General features: G+C 42.8%; 1 protein-coding gene across 4 annotated transcripts in view; it reads right to left on the minus strand.

Annotated features, from left to right (window-relative positions):
- Nucleotides 1-24571, minus strand: part of FNBP1L (formin binding protein 1 like) — a 159831-nt gene that overhangs the window by 65202 nt on the left and 70058 nt on the right. For all 4 annotated transcript variants that reach the window (XM_073571423.1, XM_073571424.1, XM_073571422.1 and 1 more), the window contains exon 2: nt 12297-12412. In XM_073571423.1, coding sequence (XP_073427524.1) covers nt 12297-12412 — 116 coding nt within the window. The remainder of the gene's footprint in view (nt 1-12296; nt 12413-24571) is intronic.

Genomic DNA, 24571 nt, shown 5'->3' on the forward strand with positions numbered 1-24571 from the left:
TGATTGATTAACGAGAAGGGAGAGAGCAAAAAAAAAAAAAAAAAAAAATCTTAGCCTTAACCTCCTATATATTCAGACATAGCTTGGGGAGGGCATTTATGCAGGGGGCATTTATGCACATGTAATCTAAGTACATGTATCAAAGTACTGGCAGTTATAACATGGATGTTAGACAAGGCAGGAGACAGGTAAGACAAATAAATAAATCTATTCCCTGTACATTTGGAGTACAACAAATATATACCATATGCATTTGTGTAATTTATATCCTGGCCGCTGCATTCACACACATCCATCGCCCTGCCATTAACTCTCTACACTCCATCCATATCGGCCCCTCACTCCTTTCCTCTCCTATGTATAGCACTCACGCTCTTTTCACATTGCTACACAGCACAGATCCAGTCAGTCCCACCATTCAACATCAGAGACACTCTCACAAATCACTTAACCATCTGCTCACTCTTTCTATCCTCCTTCTCCTAGTCGCAAACACGTTTCCTGCAGCGGTGCTCCAGGTGCGCCGAACGTCTGTGGAGAAAATCCAATCTAAACGAAGATTTCATCCATTTTAAGTTTATGCTTAGAACATACAACACTGCCCTTCACCTCTCCAAACAAGCCTATTTCAACACCCTCATCACGTCACTGTCCAATAACCCGAAACGTCTCTTTGACACTTTTCATTCTCTACTCAACCCAAGAGTACAGGCCCCAACCACGGAGCTCCGAGCTGACGATCTGGCCAATTACTTCAAAGAAAAAATTGACCAGATCCGACAGGAAATTATCTCTCAATCACCTCATACCATGCACTGTCCTCCCTCCCCCACTGCATCTAGCTCACTCTCTGATTTTGAACCAGTCACAGAAGAAGAAGTAAGCAGGCTCCTTGCATCTTCTCGCCCAACCACTTGCACCAGTGACCCATTTCCGTCACATCTGCTCCAGTCCCTTTACCCTGCTGTCACCCCTCACCTAACTAAAATATTTAACCTCTCTGTCTCTTCTGGTATTTTTCCCTCCTCATTTAAGCATGCTATCATACATCCACTACTTAAAAAACCATCCCTCGAACAAAACTGTGCCGCTAACTATAGACCTGTCTCTAATCTTCCCTTCATCTCTAAACTCCTGGAACGCCTGGTCCACTCCCGTCTGATCCGCTATCTCTCTGATAACTCTTCTTGACCCTCTCCAATCTGGTTTCCGCTCTTTACACTCTACTGAAACTGCCCTCACTAAAGTCTCTAATGATCTACTAACAGTTAAATCAAATGGTCATTATTCCATGCTAATTCTCTTGGATCTCTCTGCAGCATTCGACACTGTGGATCATCAACTCCTCCTCACTATGCTCCGTTCCATTGGCCTCAAGGACACCGTTCTCTCATGGTTCTCCTCCTATCTCTCCGACCGCTCCTTTACTGTATCTTTTGCCGGTTCCTCCTCCTCTCACCTTCCCCTTACTGTTGGGGTTCCTCAAGGATCGGTTCTAGGCCCCCTCCTCTTCTCCTTGTACACTGCCCCTATTGGTCAAACTATCAGTAGATTTGGTTTCCAGTACCATCTCTATGCTGATGACACCCAATTATACGCTTCTTCTCCTGACATCACGCCAGCCTTTCTAGAAAACACCGGCGATTGTCTAAACGCTGTGTCTAATATCATGTCCTCACTATATCTGAAACTGAACCTGTCAAAGACTGAACTCCTGGTGTTTCCTCCCTCTTCTAATGTACCTATACCCGACATTGCCATTTCTGTGTGTGGTTCCACTATTACTCCCCAGCAACAGGCCCGCTGTCTTGGGGTCATACTTGATTCCGAGCTTTCCTTTGCCCCCCACATTCGATCACTGGCTCGCTCTTGTCATCTGCACCTCAAAAACATTTCTAGAATCCGACCTTTTCTTACTTTTGACTCTGCAAAAACTCTTACTGTTTCTCTTATTCACTCTCGTCTCGACTATTGTAATTCTCTTCTAATCGGTCTCCCTCTTACCAAACTCTCCCCTCTCCAATCTGTCTTGAATGCTGCAGCCAGGATGATATTCCTCACCAATCGTTACACCGATGCCTCTACCTTGTGTCAGTCATTACACTGGCTACCCATCCACTCCAGAATCCAGTACAAACTTATTGCCCTCACCCATAAAGCCCTCCATAGCTCAGCACCACCTTAATCTCCTCCCTTGTTTCAGTATACCACCCTACCCGCACCCTCCGTTCTGCTGATGACCTAAGGTTAGCATCCTCAATAGTCAGAACCTCCCACTCCCGTCTCCAAGACTTTACACGTGCTGCGCCAATTCTTTGGAATGCACTTCCCAGGTCAATAATCCCCACAATTTTAAGCGTGCCCTGAAAACGCATTTATTCAGACTGGCCTATCGCCTCAACACATTGACCTAATCTATCCCTGTGTGGCACAGCCAAAAGTTTTACCATAACCAGGTTCCCCGCATCATGTTCCCACATGCTTTATGCATCCATCAGCCCTCTGTGTCTGTACTGTTACACACTTAATATTATGGCTGGTCCAAACAATCAGGGCAACTGTTACCACCCACCTTTCGTGTCTCCCTTTTTCCCCCATAGACTGTAAGCTTGCGAGCAGGGCCCTCATTCCTCTTGGTATTTTGTTATAATCTACTGTATGTGATTATTGTTATGCTGTAATGTCTATTCTCTGTACAAATCCCCTCTGAAATGTAAAGTGCTGCGGAATATGTCGGCGCTATAGAAATAAAATTTATTATTATTATACTGTTGCTGCTTCGGTCGGTGTGTTACATAGGAAGAAGAGTAGGAATAATTATTTGTGTGTGCCATTTACAGGGGACATCATAGCAGATAACATTAATCCACCAGCTCAGAGAAAACTGAAAATTAAAGAAATACTGAAAAGGGGAAAACCAGTGAAAAATACAAGTCTTATAATGGCCACATATGCTATTATTCCTTATGTGCACACGAAAGACAGATCATTCTGAAGAGTTATGCTTTAAAGCACCATTCCAGTGTTTTATTTTTTTTTTATACCTGGGGAGGTGCTTCTATTCAAGCTCAGTGCTCCAAGTATCATACTCATCAGCTCCTGTCTTCATCTGTTCCCGACACTGCCCCGGTCGGTCTCCGGCAGTTTGTGCCAGTGTTTGTGTGGGTGAGCCGGAAGAAAACAACTCAATGTAAGCCTATGAGAGCCAGAACGAGGATCTCACACTTACATTGAGAGTTTGTGACCAGACTTCCAATCAGTCAAAAGTTGTGATCAAAAGTTGGTGGCGCAAGACTGGAGCGACGCAGGAAACAACTTAAAGGGGATCTGTCACCCTTTTTTTTCCCCTATTAGCTGCCGGCATAGACATCGGGGGCTTATCTACAGCATTCTGTAATGCTGTAGATAAGTCTACGATGTAACCCGAAGGAGAAGAAAAACACATTATATTATAATCACGGAGGTGGGCGGTCGGGTCCGATGGGTGTCTGCTGAGGGCAGAGCAGAGTTCAGCAGTGCGCAGGCGCCAGACCTCTCCCGACACCTGCGCACTGCAGGACTCTGCTCTGCCCTCAACAGGGCAGAGCAGTGCGCCTGCGCCGGAGCCATTACAGGATGGGAGAAGAGGACGTCATCGCATGAAGAAGGGAGGCGTCGGACCGGACCGCGACACCCATTGGACCGGACCGCCCACCTCTGTGAGTATAATATAACGTGTTTTTCTTCTTTCAGGTTACATCGGAGGCTTATCTACAGCATTACAGAATGCTGTAGATAAGCTCCCGACGTCTATGCTGGCAGGTGAAAGGCCAAAAAAGGGTGACAGATTCCCTTTAAGACAATGGCAGGTGAGTATAATACTAACCGTTGAAATAAAAAAAACGCTGGAGTGACGCTTTACATGTATAGGTGTTCCTTAAATGAACAAAGGAATTGATGGGGTCTTTGACCCAAAAAGTATACTGGCGGCAGGCAGGCAAGGTGCTTGCTGACTGAATGCGCAATGTCCCCCATTTGTTTGGAAAAGCTGGGCGACAAAGGGGATTGAGAGTCAGTTTTAAAAAGCAAAAGAATGAAGGATCATGTCCACCTCGTAACTTTAAATGACCTTCCTCAACCATTAGGACACAGTTACGAAACCTGTTCAGGCCACCGATACACTTATTATCTAAGATTTATCCTGCATGCTAAGCCTGGAGAAGGTATTTACATGTTCTAAATAACTCCTTCCATCATAGCACGGTTAATAAACCACAGAAAGCCAAAAGGATTAGAGATTACAGACTGTATTGCCTGGAGTAAAGAGGAAAGGCCGGCAGAAGAATGAGCTCACGTTCACCTCCTACCTCAGAGTCATTTATAAACATTGTTTTCCTTCAGCACATCCTCCACAACCTCAGCGAGAGGGAAGGAAAACACCAGGCAGAGCAGAGCATATGTTTACTACAGATTTTATACACTGCAATCTACATCCTAATTAACATTCTGTGCCATTTTGTAGTAATTGATATAATAGCAGAATACTGAACATTTCCACTGCGGCTAGAAACCTTGGAAACTTCATGCTCTGCGTCATAGTCCACGTTTGGTATCCGTGGGACAAATCATACAGGGTATCTGATAAGACGAAGCGAAATTCAAAGGCACAAAACCATAGCCGATTTTATTGCGCAAATGGTACCAATAAGGGAGCCAACGCATAGGCAGGAAGGGGGCTGAAAGAGTTATTGAGAAGGGCAGTCAGCCCCCTGTGTTGTGCTCAAAACAGAAGACCTGTTGGTAGCCGAGTTGGTGGCCAAGGATCAGGCCACCACTTCATCCTGAACAGTCTTAGCTGCATAACTGACTATTTCAAGGAAATTTAACCTTTATTCTTTAGACCCATCTAAATGCAGAGGTTTAAGAACACTGCAACTGGACATTGGCAAATAGAGGTCACTGGTCCACCCTCCTCCGCAGAGGGACATGCCATTGATTTTTTTTCCCCATTTCTTCTTTTGGTAGCAATCAGTTGTGTATGTGTAATGAGTGCAGTCTCATTATTCACCAGTCGCCATTTTCTGTAGATTGCAGCAGGGCTCCAGTCCACTCTGCCATCACATGGCTGAATTTGTAAGCTACCGGATCTCAGTGTCTTGTGTATGAAGCAGCAGTTACTTTTTTCAATGCAAGTCTAAGGCCCGTTTCACATTTCCGTTATTTTGACGGGAGGCAAATCCGCCAGAGCGGTTAACAACGGATCTGCCTCAGTCATGCGCTAAACGGATGCTACAGGATCCGTGTTGTGTACGGATCCGCTGGAGGGGAAATTTAAAGGAACCGCGGCCTGGAAAGGGGAGAGAGAGAGAGGAGAGAGGGAAAATGTTTTTTTTTTTCTTTGCACGGCTGTTCCGGAACGTTACTCAGGGGTTAAAAGCCCTGCTCCAGCGAATCTGCCGGGCATGCGCAATATAAATTAGCGGACCGTCGCTCGGAAAAAACGTTGCAGAGTCCGTCCCATCCGCCCAGGAGACGCTAACATTTTGACGGATCCGTCAAAAAACGGGTGGGACGGACGACCGTCAGTCAAGATCCGCCGCTAATGGAAGTCTATGGGGGAAAAGAACGGATCCGCCCTTTTTTGGCAGATCCGTTTTTTTCGAAAATTGGCGGATTTTGACTGACGTCAAAAAATTGAAGTGTGAAACAGGCCTAAGAGGCTCAGGAGGCTCCCTAGCACTGTTCTGAGTTTTTATAGACCTTTATTATTATTATAGTCCTTCAGCTCAATCTTGAGCCATGGAGATTTGATGGATGAACTCTGTAGGAAGATTGCCCTTGTGCAAGCCTAGATAGGTTCCACCAGGATTGCTGGTCGTCTTCTTCGCCTTGTTCCGTCTATTCTTCCAACCATTAAGTCCTTCTTCAGTGTGATGTCCAAAGTAGGTAAGGCGTAGCTTGGTGATCGGCTGACATGCCTGGCTTGATATTTCCGTTCTTGATGCCATCCATGGTATTGATAGTATCCTTCTACAGAACCATATTTCCATGGTGTTCATTCTTCTTCTGTCTTGTTTCTTTATTGTTCAGTCTTTGCATCCATATATTACTACAGAAAAAAAATAGACTATGTATGAGCCGTGTCTTCGTTGCCAGTGAAATGTTCCATGATTTGAAGAATATTCAGAATTGAGAGTCCTCAGTGGTTGATACCTTTTAATGGCTAACTGAAAAGATGGTAACAAATTGCAAGCTTTGGAGATTACTCAGGTCTCTTCATCAGGCTAGACTAAAGTCCCCTTTACATTTAGCGATGCACCAGCGATCCGACCCGGTCAGGATCTCTGGTGCATCGCTAAATGATCGCTAGTGAGCGGTCACACAAACAGACCTCACAGCGATGCAGCGCACGATACACACCTTTCACACACAGCGATCCTGACATCCTCCCGCCCGCCTCCATGCGTCGCTCGTCGGCGCCAGCAGGAAGCCCAGCAGGAAGCTGACGACGAAAAACGGAGCCGGACATTCTTGCGCGATCAGCGACAGACAGCGGGGGAGCAGGTCGGAGGTAAGTATCACACATAGCGATATCGCTATAACGTCACAAAATCGGTGACGTTATAGCGATATCGTTATGTGTAAAACCACCTTAATACAACATCTGAAGAATCACATATTTATACACAAAACAGCACAGAAATAACGCAATAGATAAGACAAGTGATGTGAAGCAGAATTGTCATTATGGGAGAGGGTTAAACAAATATTGGAGCAGTTCATAGATAAGGACGTGAAAGTTTTATTGTCCTCTGATGGGGTCTAGTTCTGTGTTGTGATGACCTCAGAAGATCTGAAGAGCAAATTCCTTAATTGATTTAAAAAGACATAAATCCATGCGACACATTCATTCCTCCACTGAATATGTCGAAGGTTTTCATAAATTTGTGCTCCGAGATTCTTCTGTCTACTGGCTAACACGGTACAAAGATATATATCTTTCCTGTACCTTGATTTGAAGACATTCATTGTGGATTGGCCCATAGATATTCTCTTATTGACTTCCGATGTCGTCGCTGCATCTTGAGTGATCATTGATCAGAGTAGGTTGAAGTTTTTTACAACTTCCAGTTTGTCGCCGTCCATCTCAAATGTGCCCCGGTCGTACCTGGCAGTAGTCATTATCTGTATTCCTTGTACTGAGTAGGAGTCCCATGCTCGATCTTTCCATCTTGACACTCCGTAATGTCCTTCATTCCATCTGGGCTTGTTGCCATCAATGTTGTATTGTCTGCACATTCAAGACTGGTGATAATTTGTGCAGCAATTCCAATTCCTTCTTTTTCGGCAGGTCCAGCATTGAGAAAAAATTTAGACGTGATCCATGGTCCACATAGTAGACACTGTGATTCGGCAGGTGACAAATGCAATCACCCGACACTGGAGAAGAAAAACCATACAAGTTCAGTATATTTTTTTTGTATGGCTCCTGGCCACATCTTCAAATTACGCTGGAGCGTTTCAGAGACAAAAATATCTGACTGCAATAGTGCAGCAGGGCTCGGATTCATGCTGCCCAAGGGTTAAGCAGCATGGATCCAGTGACAGATTGCTTTCAATGATGAGGGACCCAAAGATTTGGCTCACACGCATCACACATGTATGGCACATCAATTGGAAACATATCTAGAATGGGAATACTCCTTTATTTTGAGCAGGACTGTGGAGTTGGAGTCGGAGCCCATTTTGGTGGAGTCGGAGTCATGGAAATTGAGGAGTCAGAGGTTTGGCTTACCGACTCCACAGGCCTAATTTTGAGGCAGGCTGTAATTAGAAATTAAACAGAAAAAAAATAATGCTTTTAACTGGAGTCTCATTTCAAAAGTTGTGGGACATCATCCATAAATATGTCACTTTTTATTTACCTGGAGTAAATGCCATAATTCTCCTGAATCTGGACTTGATTATATTCTGCTCTGGCTCCTGTCCTCTCTCGAGATAAGGACCCTTCTTTATATTACATATAACGTATATATTCGCGCACAGGCCGAGATTTTCAGCCCTTTTTTGGGGCCTGAAAGTCCCCCTCTTGGTTTATACGAGAGTCATATACGCCAGGGGGTTGGCAGGGGAGGGGGAGCGGGGGTGTCAGATCATACTTACCCCCCGGCGCATTTCTGCAGCCCCCCTGCTTCTCCCATGCCTTTCATCAGCGGTCACGTGGTATTGCTCATTAAAGTCATGAATATGCGCATATTCATGACTTTAATGAGCGGTACCACGTGACCGCTGAAGGAAGGGCTGCCGGAGACGCAGGGGCTGCAGAGACCGCGCCAGGAGGGGGTAAGTTTATGCGATATTCACCAGTCCCTGGTCCATCGCTGCGCCCGCTCTTTCCTCCGCGTCCTGTGTCAGTGATGTTCAGGCAGCAGAAGGCGTGATGACGTAGTTAGCGCGCGTCGCGCCCTCTGCTGCCTAAATGTCACTGACAGAGGACCAGGAAGACAGAGCGGGCGCAGCGATGGACCGGGGACAGATGAATATCGCAGGTGCCGGGGCTCTGAGCCAGTGGTGACACCGGCACCTGGCCCCCAGTGACGGAGAGGTGAGTATGTCATTTTCTTTTGTTATTTGCAGCAGAAGCAGCAAATGGGGCATAATCTATGGAACATCTTATGGGGCCATAACCTTTATGGAGCAACATATGGGGCATATTATTCTATGGAGCATCTTATGGGGCCTTTATTAACCTTTGTGCAGCGTTATATGGGGCGTATTTTGTATGGAGCATCTTATGGGGCCATCATGAACTGTATGAGCACTATATGGGGCTCCTGATTCAATATGGATATTCAAAAACATTTAACCTACTGATGTCGCAATTAATTTTACTTTTAATATCTATTTTTATTTTTGAAATTTACCAGTAGCTGCTGCATTTTCCACCCTATGCTTATACGCGAGTCAATACGTTTTCCCAGTTTTTTGTGACAAAATTAGGGGGTCGGCTTATACTCGGGTTGGCTTATACATGAGTATTTACATGCCAACTGGGTGTGATCCTCAAGACTCCTCCAACAAATAGCTGAAGACTACGCCCACTTGGATAACAAGACCAGAATCTATATACAAGAGAGAAAGATCATATCTCAGGAATGGAGCAGAACAGGAACAGAATGTCTAAAGTGGTGTGGAATTATTGGTGCCATGTAAAGTGAGCAAAATAAACAGAAAAACATTTTCAGGAGATTAGCATACACACTATGTAAAAAAAAAAAAAAATTTATGGAACGTGACAAGTTGTGTTTAAACATGAACTATTTAGCCAAAAATGCAAAAACAGCCCTAGAAAAAAAAACAAGCAAAACAAAAAAAACACATTCATTCAGCAAGAGGATCCATGCCATTTCTCAGCACAAAAAAGTCCGGCTCAAAAAATACAAGTGCAAACAATTAGATTTGGCCGCTATATTTCTTGCGCAGGCATTTGGCTGTAGACAGGTCTATTTTTCTTTTTTTTACTGCATTGCATAAATAATCCTTCCCGCCTTAGAGAAGCATTCTAATGTGGGAAAAAAAAAGAAGATCACTGCCCCTTTTAAGAGTTAAGAGCTACATATTATTATTGTAGCACAACATTGAAACTTTTGGAACACTTCTTTAAAGCTAAAATATTATGACAATGAATACACAAGAGGGGTGGAAAAGAGTTAATGCAGGCTTCCCCACTGCACAAAGATATTCTCTACAGCACACAGTAAACCGCTGTCACCTTTAATTAAAAAGCTACAGCACTGAAAGGCCGTGCAGCAATCAGCATGCGGATCAGGTAAGCGCCACGATACCGCTAGTTAACACTGCATTGAGGGCTCGATGCCTCATCGTGTGGCAGATTCACTGTAAACTTTGTGTGTGTTTTTCCGGGCTCTCTAACAAGCAGATGTTTAAACAATGCTGAAAAAATTTCCCATGTAAATTCAAGCATAATGTTCTGTTTTTCTACTGTCATTAGTGAGAGACATATGGTTAGGGGAGTACAAAGCCAAAAATAAAAAATTCTAAGGACAGATAAACCGGCATACTTATTCTTTAGGATCGGATTTTATTCTTGTGACTGAAAGAAAAGGGTTATTTTACTGCAGAAAACCTCTCACTATTCACTGGCATCCAGCTGCCCTCTTCTGCCAAAATATACTCAATTTTGGGGAAAGCTGGGAGACAAGCTATGTCAAATCTGACTAGTTATTTAAATATGGGTACTTTGGAGATAGCGGGCGACCTGCATTGCTGGTGTGCATTCGATCAAGTAGTCAGAATTGGGCATAAGTGCTGGTAGTACGGTTTATTCTCTATGGGTTTCGAAGTACGCCAACTTCTTCAGGAGACCACAGATCTCCTGAAGGTGGAATACTGCGAAACAAGCAGCGAATAAACCACATTACCAATACTTTTGCTCAATTTTGACTCCTTGATCAAACCAGCTATCTCCAAACCATCCGAATTACCACACTGGATATGCCACGGTTTTGGTACCTCCAAGAACAGTTCAGTGATAACAGCTGAGCTCTGATTGGTTTACTATGTCTACAAACACATTTTTAGTAGTGATGAGTGGGTTTTCCTGAGCATGCTCGGGTGGTCTCCGAGTATTTTGGAGTGCTCAGAGATTTATTTAGTTTTCGTCGTCTCATCTGCATGATTTGTGGCTGCTAGACAGCCTGAATACATGTGGGGATTCCCTAACAAACAGGCCATCCTCACATGTATTCAGCCTGTCCAGCAGCCACAAATCATGCAGCTGCGTCAACAGAAACAATCTCCGAGCATGCCAAAATACTCGGGAGGTCACCCGAGCAATGAGTACACTCGCTCATCACTAATTTTTAGGCCTTATTTAGCAATGAGGGCACATGTTTGCTACAGCCAGTGTATATCAACATGACTTCAAGTGTTTCCAGCACATAATTGGCCAAAGCGGTTAGGTGATTGAAACGGTATGACATCTGAGGACTCATGGCTCCAGTCACATGACTTCTGTAGCCAATCACCATTCTCAGCGGACTGGGCACGATCACTTCCGATCCGGATACAGACCACGGGAACGTTTTTTTTTTCCCTTTAAGATATCCCTGCCGCTTTCAGCATTTATTATGTAGGACAACTACTTAAAGCATTAAATGCACCATTACACAACAGGAAATGTATAGTAAAAAAAAAGAAATAATGTGTTTACACATTGCTCAAGCAAAAACTAAAAATGAGACTAGAGTATGAATTTGCTGTCATAAAATATCACTTTTCAAAACCTAAACCAGTAAATGCAGCCGGCCTGTTCATTTGCTGATCTAATTCATCCTCATTTGGTGTCCTCATACCATATGACACTATGAAGTTCACCAAGCAGCCCCCAGGCATTACAAGCTTCTCATGTGACATTCCAGACTACTGAAAACAGTTATTTTTAAGCTCAATTTCAGCAAATTGAAAGTTGCTTTCCACAAGGATTGTGAGAGGTGAAGAGGAACAACTGAAGAGGAAAATGTCGGGGTCAATAAGGGTGACAGCAGGAAGAAGCCCATTAATACTATAACAGAACATTTCAGGATGTATACTAAGCTAGTAAAATACTGCCTGGCTATGCTACATGAGACAGTCTACAAAAATAAAAAGAATGGTTGAGAAAACTACTAGACACTCCAAGAATTGCAGCATTTAAAGGGAACCTGTCAGCAGGTTTTTGCTCAGTAAACTACAGGCAGTGTCAGGTCGTCGCCGTGATACTGACTAAAATGATACCTGGGTTGATGAAATTCATCTTGCGGTTGCTGATTATTCTGCATTCGTAGTTTTCAGTTAAAGAGAAAAAAGGATTTCATCAACCAAGGTATCGTTTTAGTCAGTATAACGTTGCCGACCTGACACTGCCTGTAGTTTACTGAGCAAAATCCTGCTGACAGGTTTGCTTTAAGAAGAGCTAGATATAGGCATCTATATTTATGTTGTGCTTTTTTCCCCATTTTAAAAACAATGGAACCCACCCGGACCCCATAATAAATCAATAGGTCACCTCTGCTTTCATTTTCCTCAGTTTTACGCCCATTTTGGACATGTTATTTTTGTCTTTTAAAAGACATGCAGAATGTCCCAACAAAAGTGTGAGCATGGCCTATCATATCCCATGACCAGGTTTACTTCAGCCCCAGCACAAACCTCAACGCGCATTAAAAAAATGGTCTTTAAGAGCAAACTGGTAAAGTATGTAAAATTTCATTGATTTTTCCAGGTAGCAAAATGATTCCAGAGAGGATAGCACTTACCTAAGCTGTTTTGCATAGTTCTGCTCAATTTCTAATCTTTCTTTGACAAATTTTGCATACTTGTCCAGGAAGTCTAATCCCCATTGTGTGTGTTTCTCTAAATTATCGAACTGATCCTGCAACATAAAGAAACAAGCATTAAGCAAAATGCACATTTCACCTTAACAGCAAAGACACATATAATATTACATCTAAGGCCTGTTTCACGTACTTCATTTTTTTGACGTCAAAAGCCGCCATTTAAAAAAAAAAAAAACGGATCCGCCCCTTTTTTGGTGGCTGAGTTTTCTTTCCCCATAGACTTGCATTAGCGGCAGATTTTGACTTATGGTCATCCGTTTTTAGACGGATCCGTTAGAATTTTAGCTGTCGCCGGCTGGAGTGGACGGACAATGTAACTTTTTTTTGTAGCGGTGGACCTCTAACTGCGCATGCCCGGAAGACTTTCTCTGCCAAGCAATTTAACCCTCAATAGCATTCTGGAAGCAACATAAAAAAACTCACTCTCTCTCTGGTCGCGTTACTTTAAATTTCTTGCACTTACAGCCAGCTAAAGTGGATCCGTCCAAGAAACGGATCCGGTGGCATCAGTTTGTGGAAAAACGGAAGCGGATCTGTTTTTTCACACTCTGGCGGATTTTGACTGACGTCAAATAACTGAAGTGTGAAACGGGCCTAACGGGACTACATAAACAGAAGCATATGGATGTTCCACACATCTCGATCACTACAGTTTTTGATATTTCTTGTACATATTTTATGACCACAATGGTAAGGCACGTACAACCTTCCATTACACTACCTTGGAAAGAAATAGTAAGACTCTTTAGAAGTGGATCAGTCACCAAATTTTATGCGTTAAACAAATTTCATAGAACGGGTGAGACTGGTATAATTGCTTTGAAAATTTCTCTCTAAAAGGTTATAAGAGCCCAATATTAGAATAAACATTTTAAGAGTGAAACTAAAGCATGAGCACTCATAAGTCCAAGTATATTCAGTCTCTGCCATCCCAGCCTGACTGCTGCAGCTTTTAAAGAATAGTGTGAGATCTCAGCAGGAAGGAAGACACTGAGGATGTCAATCAGAAGATGTCAGATGACTTAAGATAGTGTAGCAACTCACTAGGGAAAAATGGGCAACAAACTAAAAATTGCAACTGACCCTGCCAGTACCTCTACAGACTAGAAAACCTGACCCCATGGTCCCCAGTGGTTCCTGCACGACTAGAAATAGCCCTAACCACAGAATAAATGATGGCAACTTGAACCTATGCTGCTTGAAAGGCCATCAAGAACATCACATACCTCCTAAAGAACCGGAGGGCAGAGCAGAGTGTAAATTACCAGCAGAAGGGAAAGTGTGTTCAAATAAAAAAAAAAAAAGATACTGGAGTGAGCAAACCACGAAATACAAGACTGTTAGAGAATATGCTCCCTGCTTCCGAAAAAGAAACAGAAGATAGATGCAGACAAAAGAACAAAAAAACCATAGATAAACCCTAAGCTGGTCTTTCACTGACTGGCTTAAACTACAGTATGGCTGGACATCCAAATGAGACTATCAGCAGCAGGAAATACCAGCAAGGGGAAGAATATAAAGCAACACCCAAAAGGTGATAGGGCAGATAAATGAGCAAATAAAAAACACCTGTTATCCTTGCTGCCGTCTTTTTAGGAGAACAGAAATTAAATGCCCAGAGAAAAAGGTGTGCTTGCTTGTGGCTCGGCAGATAGAGGCCAAAAACAAAGCATGAACTCATGGGTTAGAACCCAGATGCATGACAATGATATGGAGGTTGCTTTTAAAAAGTATTATACTGCCATCGATTTTCAACAGTCTAATATTTATTAAAGGGAATTTCTGATTTTAATTCAATCCAACTTTCCCAGTTTAAAAATAAACATTACAAACCACCACCTCTGTAGATCCAAAGACATCTCTCCGCCACTCCCCTAGTTTATGTTAACAGGATACAGCAAAGGTGTCAGGAATAAAGCACAAATGACAACTGCAGTCACTCACTGTGCGTAACAGTCGTACCAATGTAGACGGCAGAAAACCAAGGGTCAAGTAATTTGCTGCAATGGTCACTTTGCATCTGTAACATCAGGACTATGGTGCTGCCTATTAACGTTCAGGAGCAGTGGCGGAGAGGCATCGCTGAACCCAAGGGGTTAAGAATAGCTGCATTTGTTATTTTCATGCCGGCAAAGGCTTGGGAGAACAGACTTCAATGTATGAAGTTTGTATTGTAAAAACTGGTGACGGATCCACTATACCCATAGTTTCGCAATTATAAGCAACTTATCATAACGTATTCATAATTGTATAGGCTTCCTGGCACTAGGAGGAACACTTGAGCTCATTTGCTATTGGGAAATTTGTCTGGGATCACCACGCAGGACATACAGCCCAGACATTAGATGTTCGGAGTCATCAACATTTATTACAGATTTTTTATTTTCTCCATGAAATGGAGCATCCCTGTCAGTATAGAGGAGCAGATTATCTCTTACCACTTATTCTTAGTGGATTGCCCAACATATTACCACACACCTTTACAGACTGATACAATTTCCTGTACTTCTCAGAAAGAAAATCCCCATATCGATGAGAAACGTCGCTCCTGAACATGCACAAACATGAATGCGACATTCTGGACTATACACAGGCTGTAACGCTGATAAGAGCAAGATAAGTAATGCAATGCATTAGCAAAATAAGTAACCTTTTATATAAATTTAAGGGAACATCAGATCAGCCACCATTATACCATATAACTTCACAAACATGTCCCAAATCATTCAAATGCTATTTATTCACTTCTGCATGTTGTATACCGATGACCCGTTCCTGCTGCACAGAAGAGTCATGTTGTGCAACGTCTACTTCAGGCTTAAATTTACACCCCCTGGTAGTTGTCACCAACGGACTTCACCAAATCTCACGCATGCACAATGCACCTATCCCTTTACCTGCATATAAAAGGAACAAACAAGAAAAACAAACTATATTAAGTAAAATTAGATGTTCCTTTTTAATTCTATCATTTAGGGGTTTGCCCCATGTTCGGTCTTCAGGAGCACACCGCTCCCCTGCCTCCATGTTTCCAGCTTAGCAGGGGTGATGAGCTCCTGATAACTGACTGTGCAGGCCAGAAGCACGGTTGCGCTGCTGGCCGGGATTATGCGCTAGATTAGGTCAGCTTCAAAGCGTCACTTACAAGCTATGTAGAAAAGAGCCTGCAAGGGCACGTCGCCCAACATCTATAAGAGGGGTTGTACACTACTAGAACAACCACTACTGTTTATTATACGGCCATTGTGTGTTTTTATGACTTTGGTTTAAGTCCAAAAAGTACTTTATGAATTGGTGGTAGTGCTGTTGTTGATTTTTTTTTTTTCTATTTTCTCTAATGGGGCATTTTTAGTAAAGGAAACCGGTCACCAGAAAATAAACGGTATTAACCTGCAGATATAGGGTTAATCTGCAGGTTAATAGCATTATTATGTTGACCAGGACGTAGCCTAGGATTTTGGGTACAAAATAAACTTTATAGCCCCTGTAGTGTTCCAGTTTCATACAAGGGGTCAGCGCCGGTGTGGGTTCAGCCACCGCTCTGAGAATATAGAACGGCGGTAGTAACTGTATTCCCAGAGCGGTGACTGTTGAACCCGCGCCGGCCCCGTGATTGAACCCGCTCCCCTGGCCCTGACTGACACTGGCTCTAAATTGGGGTCTCCATGACTGAAACGGTAATGCTGCCGGGGAGAATAGAACTCATTTTCTTCCGTCAGCGGTAGGCTAAGTGAAGGCGCCAGGGAGCATAACAACACTATTGATCTACATTTTAACCTCAAATCTGCAAGATAATAGCATTTTTTCTGGACACAGGTTAAATTAAGTAATTAAACTGAACATGTGCACAGCCATGTTACTTTTACATTGCATGGTGTTCACTCTTTGCGGCGGTTTTTCAGGCCGGCTCCATGTAGAATCCGCCTTAAAAAGAAGTCATGTGCACACAGACTTGGCGCTACACACCTACGTTTCATAGGAGACCGGCCACTCCTGATAGTCTGCAAAGTTGGCTGGTAATTTAAGAAATCAGCAGTAAATCGTAAAATTAAAAACAATTCTTCACGTCTTGGAGGATGGATAAGCGTTTTAATAAATAGTAATCTGCAAACTTGCTTGTTTTTACTACAATAACTTTACATTTCTTTTTACCTATTGAAGAATTTAAGGCAAATACTTAAGTTTGAATACGCCAATCTGAGATTTAAAAAGGAATAAATAAAAACCTCTGATTCTGTGTCTTTGCACAGAACATATTCCTATTCCTCAGACAAAACATTTACCCGCGACACATAACTGAACTGATGAAGAACACTATCAATTTGTCTCTACAAAGTCACATTGGTCAAGATGGCTAAACAAACAAAACGGATATTGATTCCCGGGCAGAAGACTCCGATCAAATTCCACACGGGAAGCGACGCGTCATTTATGACACCTGGAGACTTGTGCAAATGGTTTTTATGAAGCCGTTCAATAACAAGACGCTGAACTAGTGAACCTCGGTTCATTAATGCATTTAACTCGACAAGGAAGCGAAGGTTACCCTACAAGGTTTCCAATGTCAACATTTGAATTTCAGAGCAGCTTGTGCGTCGGAACCTTTCCGTTCTGTACGCGGGCGGAGGTTAACCGTGGCCCATTTAAGAAAAGTTACAGCGGCAGCTTTTCCTGTTCATTTCCTGCAAGGACTACAAAGAAGTCCATCACCATTTAATCTCAGGAGATTAATTTCTCAGAAACCACTGTTGATCAACGGTCATGATATTTCATCATCCTGGCACAAAAACAAACTACGGTCTTCTTCAGTCCGAATGTTTGAGTGACAAGCGCCATCATACCTGACAGGCGCAATCATCGGCCCGTGTTGTCTCTCGTTCACTCCTTACTTGTTGCTTCCGATCAAATATTTAAAAGCAGCTTATGAATGGTAAAAAGAATATATTTTTCTTTATAAGTAATCAAATACAGACTAAGAAGGGTAAGAAAATCGCCATTCTTTCCGCAAAATGTTATTTTTAATTTTTTTTTAAAGGGAGTTGCAGTAATAACCAACAGTCTATGTGATTCTTCACATAGCCACAAAAATAATGTAAAATGTCCATTAGATCCGAATCAAGAAGTAAAAAATTACCCATACAAGTCTATGGGTCCGTGAAAAAAAAAAAAAAAATCACTGACTGCACTCGACGTGTGCGTGATCCGGATAGAACATTTACATTTTTCACACGAGAAAACTGATGGTAAAAACCGAAGCACTGACCAAGGAATTATGAAATTCAGAACACAAACAATAATCAGTTGGGAGATTTGAGTATCATTAAAAAAAAACAAAAAAAAAAACAAAAAAAAAAAACACCAATATTTGAATTAGGCCTAAGGCAAAAATACTAAGGAACAGATATACGGCAGACTTGCCCACAGCAAAGGCCACACAGTGATACTTGTTGCTGGGGATAACAGTGTAAAGAAGGTACACGTTTGTTGCACATTTCACCCTTAGCATTTAAAATGGCGATGTCAGCAGAGTCATCCACACCATTACATAACGTGCTGAAAATCTCAAATGTCATGCACTATGCTGGTACCGCAACACGCAGCGTATCTTTAGATGCATCCTCATTATAGAAGCCCCCCCCCTCCTCCCACCACCAGTTTTTATCCTCCTACTATATTGCAATCATATTATATAGCTCTGTGTACTTACAATGGCTCATTTTCCTTTCTACCCAGCTAATTCTTCTCTTTTCCATTAGGTCTATGGCATCACGTGAATAAAAACAGCCAAGCTGACTCCTAAGCTCTATGTAAAAACAGGAGGTCAACTTTTCCTGTATGAGTCATAAGTCACTGCAAAAATCCCTGGGGGATGGAGGAAGCAGCTGGGACTTGAGTTGAAAAGAGTAATGATTCATGCATGGACAAGAGACTTCCTGTTTCTACATAAAACAGATTAGAGAAGAAATAGCTGGGTAGAAAGACAAAATAAGCAATTGTAAGTACACAGAGCTATATAATATGATGACTGCAATATATTAAGTGGATATAAACTTTGATGGGAGGAGGAGGAGGAGTGCTTCTTTAACTTTGAATGTAGCCTCACAGGCTGTAGTGCATAACCCAAGGTCAGCAGAGCAGGTGCATGATGGGCTATAAAAAGTCTTTATGCTACTCTCAGACATCAGTGCAAAAGGCTCCGCACAAGTGTGATAACTAGACCCCCATTGTGTGTGGGTTCCAGGAATGAGACGTTGTGGATATGTCAAAATTAATTACCCCTGAAGCAACTTTGTAATGAAATTTAAAAAATAAATCCCACCATTTTGCATATGCAGGCCAAAAAACATCCTGCACTTTCCTGCTGCTGAAGACCAGAAAAAAAAAAAAAGAGAAGGTTTTACAAACATAAAGACTCTGTTCAGACCATGTTTTAGATTTATTACATATGCCCATAGGCTCCCTTGTCACATTAATATTTTTACAGGAGCATTTTGCAAAGAAAAAAAAAAAAAATGCTAGTACATACCTCCAGATTGTAGACACACAATAAAAAAAACCTTTTTGCACATCTTAGGTATATGCATTATGAAAATCCCCCAAATATATCCAGAACCTGAAACCAAATTGTAACGTGAATGAAGCCTTAGATTTTATGTGACACTTGACACAGGAAAAAGCAGATAATGCGGAAATAAATTTAAAAAAAAAAAAAATTGAAATAAAAAATAAAATGCATTATATAAAAGAGTTGGGAAAAATATGGCATCGCATCGTCACTCAATCCCAGAAACAGTTTCTAGCAGGTCGCCAAGTCTTCGCATCGTCACTCAATCCCAGAAACAGTTTCTAGCAGGTCGCCAAGTCTTCGCATCGTCACTCAATCCCAGAAACAGTTTCTAGCAGGTCGCCAAGTCTTCGCATCGTCACTCAATCCCAGAAACAGTTTCTAGCAGGTCGCCAAGTCTTCGCATCGTCACTCAATCCCAGAAACAGTTTCTAGCAGGTCGCCAAGTCTTCGCATCGCCACTCAATCCCAGAAACAGTTTCTAGCAGGTCGCCAAGTCTTCGCATCGTCACTCAATCCCAGAAACAGTTTCTAGCAGGTCGCCAAGTCTTCGCATCGTCACTCAATCCCAGAAACAGTTTCTAGCAGGTCGCCAAGTCTTCGCATCGTCACTCAATCCCAGAAACAGTTTCTAGCAGGTCGCCAAGTCTTCGCATCGTCACTCAATCCCAGAAACAGTTTCTAGCAGGTCGCCAAGTCTTCGCATCGTCACTCAATCCCAGAAACAGTTTCTAGCAGGTCGCCAAGTCTTCGCATCGTCACTCAATCCCAGAAACAGTTTCTAGCAGGTCGCCAAGTCTTCGCATCGTCACTCAATCCCAGAAACAGTTTCTAGCAGGTCGCCAAGTCTTCGCATCGTCACTCAATCCCAGAAACAGTTTCTAGCAGGTCGCCAAGTCTTCGCATCGTCACTCAATCCCAGAAACAGTTTCTAGCAGGTCGCCAAGTCTTCTTTGACCAGAAATGGAATTTAGAGGAATATACCCCTGGGCCGGCCTCACACGGGGAAGGAGCAGAAGCAAATTAGCCACGGATTCTAGTGCCTTGCATGTGAGAGAGGAATTACCAAGCAACAGGAGCAGAAACGGGCCGACGCTGGGCAGAGCTGACCAGCGTGGACACAGAGGGCATTTAGGGACACAACCAACAAAGGAAAAAAGGCCAGGAGCGTTAGCGGAACTGAAGCAAGAGCTTTGTTATACAGGTTTAATTACCCAAAGCTGCTTCACAGTTCACAGATCGGCTGCTTAATTACAAGAGTCGCTTTATACTGTTTACAAAAAAGAAAAGAGGATTAAAAGTCTCTACACCCACATCCTAAAACAGAAGAAATCCATGAACTGTTTAGTAGACGAGAAGCTTCACCCTCACATGTCCAATTACTGCCTCACACAAAATATCCATTTATAGAATTGCCTTGTAATGTTTTCATTTCCTGTTCTGTCCAGATGTCACCGTATCCCAGAATTCCAAGCGCAGGAAGTTCGCTGACCGCCATATTGGGACACCCAACTGATGGGTGTCTCAATATGGAAACTGCTGCTAGTACCAACCTATTGCGCGATACCACCAGCGGAACACAGTTGCACCACATACACTCAATACGCCGTACGCACCTCAAACTCACGCAGCCTCTTGCGCGGTTCCACCAGCGGAACACAGTCGCACTGCGCCAATTCCGCGCAGGTGCAGTGAATCACTCGGCTGATCCCGGCGGCAGACGCGCAACGTGTCTACAGGCAGAGGAAGCCGGTCACATTATCAATGTTTATCAATGTTCACATTATTATTAATATCCAAGTCAGATAAGTACATGTAACAGATCTGTGGAAACTCTGCAGCATGGTACAATGCCAGCTAAGTAGATGAAATCTCATCTACAAATCAAAGTTCTGCCCAGAAACTGACTTGTGATGAGGATTTTCAAATCTGCAATGTGGAATTCATTGTGGATTTTACCCTTTTGGGTAGCAAAACTACATAATACACAGCAAAACTGCAGCAACTGGGTACGATTACAAAAACTCCACTATAGACTTCATATAAAAAAGCAATTGATGGGATAATTAAAATACAACTTTTCATTTCATCAACTAAAATGACTAAAAGACAAACAGTAACTACAACGTCCTCAGAAACAAATATCAGACCAAAAAAAAACACAGCCAAGAAAACATCGCTATATATGGCTGACAAAGAAGAATGGGACCTACGCCCTCGATCCTTCCACAAGATGGCTGGTCCTTTAGCAGCAATATATATATATATAAAAAAAAAAAAAATAGCATAATTCGCTCCTGTGTATGGACAACCGTATCCTGTAAGGGCCCCGTCACACACAGCGATCTCGCTAGCGAAATCGCTGCTGAGTCACAAGTTTTGTGACGCAACAGCGATCTCACCAGCGAGATCTCTGTTTGTGACACCTATCAGCGACCGCCCCCCTGCCGGTATCGCTGATCGTTGATGGAAAGCCCTGGCCTTTTTTTTGGTTGCTGGTCTCCCGATAACCAGCACGCATCACTGCGTGTGACAGGCGGGAGACCAGCGATCAGCGCGCTGGTAACTAAGGTAACGCAGGGTTTCTAAGCACCGGGCGGTGCTTAGAAACCCTCTGTGTACCTTAGTTACCAGCGCGCTGATGCAGGGAGCTGGTAACCAAGGTACACATCGGGTTTCTAAGGGACGCACGCCCCTTAGAAACCCGATGTGTGCCTTAGTTACCAGCTCCCTGCATCAGCACGCTCGGTGTCGCTGGTGCTGATCGCTGGTGAAGCTGCCTGTTTGACAGATCACCAGCGATCATGTAGCGACTCACCAGCGATCCTGACAAGTTGATATCATTGTCGGGATCGCTGGTGAGTCGCTATGTGTGACGGGGCCCTAAGGGAGCTCCTTAATAAATGGTAAGAGCCACCAAACAAATATACCGTATCTATAATTGTCATTATCAGAGACAGAACAATCTTACTAGACTCCCCAGCCTGGAAGCCTAGAGAAGTCCTGCTGATTCATCTGTCCTTTGGGCTGACGGGTTCTGGTAAATGTGGCTCCCAACGCATTTCTTCCATTTAATTCATTAGGGGAAGCCAATATTATCAGCGGACTATACCAGCGTTAGAAATGATGCTGCCGCAACTTGCGTTCATCAGACCCTCTGTGCTGCACTATACATATGCAACCAACGCAGGAACGGATGAAAGAATCAATAGCCGGCTCTATCCAATAATATACTGGTCATATCTTATTGGCAATGCAGGTTATTCCCACAGTAGCTCATTGGACACCAAGCCCTCAAAGCCCATTAAGACGAGCCAATAATTGTGGAATGAGCATTCATAAGAAAGCCCATTATTGACTCAAGGCCGGCAACCACCCGATGTACAAACAAAATTCTCATTTAATCGGGTGCAATTTTTAAGAAGGCTTGAAAATCATTCTTCTTGGCAGCACATCGGACTGTGTAAGCAGATGTCCTGACGATAATATGACATCCTACCCACACAGAACCAGGGCTGTGGAGTCAGAGTTGGATCCCATTTTGGTGGAGTCGGAGTCATGGAAATTGAGGAGTCGGAGATTTGGCTTACCGATTCCACAGCCCTGCACAAAACAATAAAATTGATTGTTCTGTGGTCCAAGTACGCCATTACATGATGTCCTAACACGAAGCAGACCAGCAGTCAAATGGTCACGTTCGTGAAGTCTAAAACCAGCTAAGACTTTTGGTTAAAGAATAAAAATAAGTGGACAGGAGTTTGACAAATTGACATAATTCCAAAAATACCATATTGGAATTCAAACAAATGATTATAAATGCTTCGTCATAGCAATAAGACATGGTCAGCTAGTCTCATGGTCCACAGAATTTCTTAATTATCATTAGCCAAATCCGTAACAAATAATCTCTTCTATTAGTGTTTGTAATAAAGTACCATTATCTATTTCTAATTACCGTACATGACATGGAAACACGCGAATGCCTCACCGCATAGGTACTTCCTACTGATTAATGGAAATTATTCACAAATCCTACTAATTGGCTGAAATCATCAGGGAGTTTCATTTTTCTAAAGTAATTTGCTGCATAAGATATTTGTAAAAGTACAATCAAGTAACAAAAACCCAGAAGCGCAACTTCCTTTTTCTTCTGGTAATTTGCTACAGATGCAACGTTATCAACGTCAGGGCTGTGGAGTTTGAGTCGTGGAGTCGGAGCTCATTTTGGTGGAGTCGGAGTTGGAGTCGGTATAAAATGGACCGACTCCTAAAATATGTAAATTGGGTACAGTAGTTCAATGCAGAATGTGTTGAATATTTTTTCATAGGAATTTGGGAAAGTTATGAAACGTCCTATAAATGGCTGTTCTATTCCTGATCTAAGGCTACATTCACACACAACGTTTTTCCTGCGTTTTTTGAGTATACGCTTTTCAATTGCAAAAGCAGATTAGCTTTTTAAAAAATGGCATCACCTGAAAGGTTTTTGAGCTCATAAATAATGTTTTCAATAGCAAAAGCAGATTAGAAATCTGCTCTATCCATTTATCCATATCTGTCTATCCATATCATATCTGTACCAAAAAGAATGAAAGCCGGGTAGTACACAGACTAACACTCCTTTTTTTTTAGCACCAGTCAGGTACACTTCATAGCTGCCCAAAAGGACGCCCAGGACAGGCATTGCTCGTCTTCAGTAACACATCAACATTAATTGATAGTTGGAATAAATAGATTGCATTCACCACCACATTTTCTTAAGGTGCAGGCTTTATTTTCAAGTGTAGGGGTGTGCAGTATGAGGTTCTGCAGCAGCTGAGGTGTGCAGTATGCAATTCTGCAGAACAGTATGAGGTTCTGCCCCCCCCAGGTTTGATCCTGGCTACGCCCATAGTGTGAATGTAGCCTGAGGATCTAGGCTTTATCTTAGCCGAGATCAAAGCGTTTTCTTTATTTTCATGACTATGAAAATTGTAGATTCACTCTGAAGGCATCAAAACTATGAATTAACACATGTGGAATTATATAATTAACAAAAAAGTGTGAAACTGAAAATACTGTATGTCTGATATTCCAGGTTCTTCAAAGTAGCCACCTTTTGCTTTGATTTCTGCTTTGCACACTCTTGGCATTCTCTTGATGAGCTTCAAGAGGTAGTCACCAGATATGGTTTTTCACTTCACAGGTGTGCCCTGTTAGGTTTAATAAGTGGGATTTCTTGCCTTATAAATGAGGTTGGGACCATCAGTTGTGTTGTGCAGAAGTCTGGTGGATACACAGGTGATAGTCCTACTGAATAGACTGTTAGAATTTGTATTATGGCAAGAAAAAAGCAGCTGAGTACAGAAAAATGAGTGGCCATCATTACTTTAAGAAATGAAGGTCAGTCAGTCCGAAAAATTGGGAAAACTTTGAAAGTGTCCCCAAGTGCATTGGCAAAAAACATCAAGCGCTACAAAGAAACTGGCTCACATGAGGACTGCCCCAGGAAAGGAAGACCAAGAGACCAAGAGTCACCTGTGTTGCAGAGGATAAGTTCATCCGAGTCACCAGCCTCAGAAATTGCAGATTAACAGCAGCTCAGATTAGAGACCAGGTCAATGCCACACAGAGTTCTAGCAGCAGACAC

This window comes from Dendrobates tinctorius, unplaced genomic scaffold (assembly GCF_039654945.1).
Source record: "Dendrobates tinctorius isolate UK_male_01 unplaced genomic scaffold, ASM3965494v1 ptg000029l, whole genome shotgun sequence".
Lineage (NCBI taxonomy): Eukaryota > Metazoa > Chordata > Amphibia > Anura > Dendrobatidae > Dendrobates > Dendrobates tinctorius.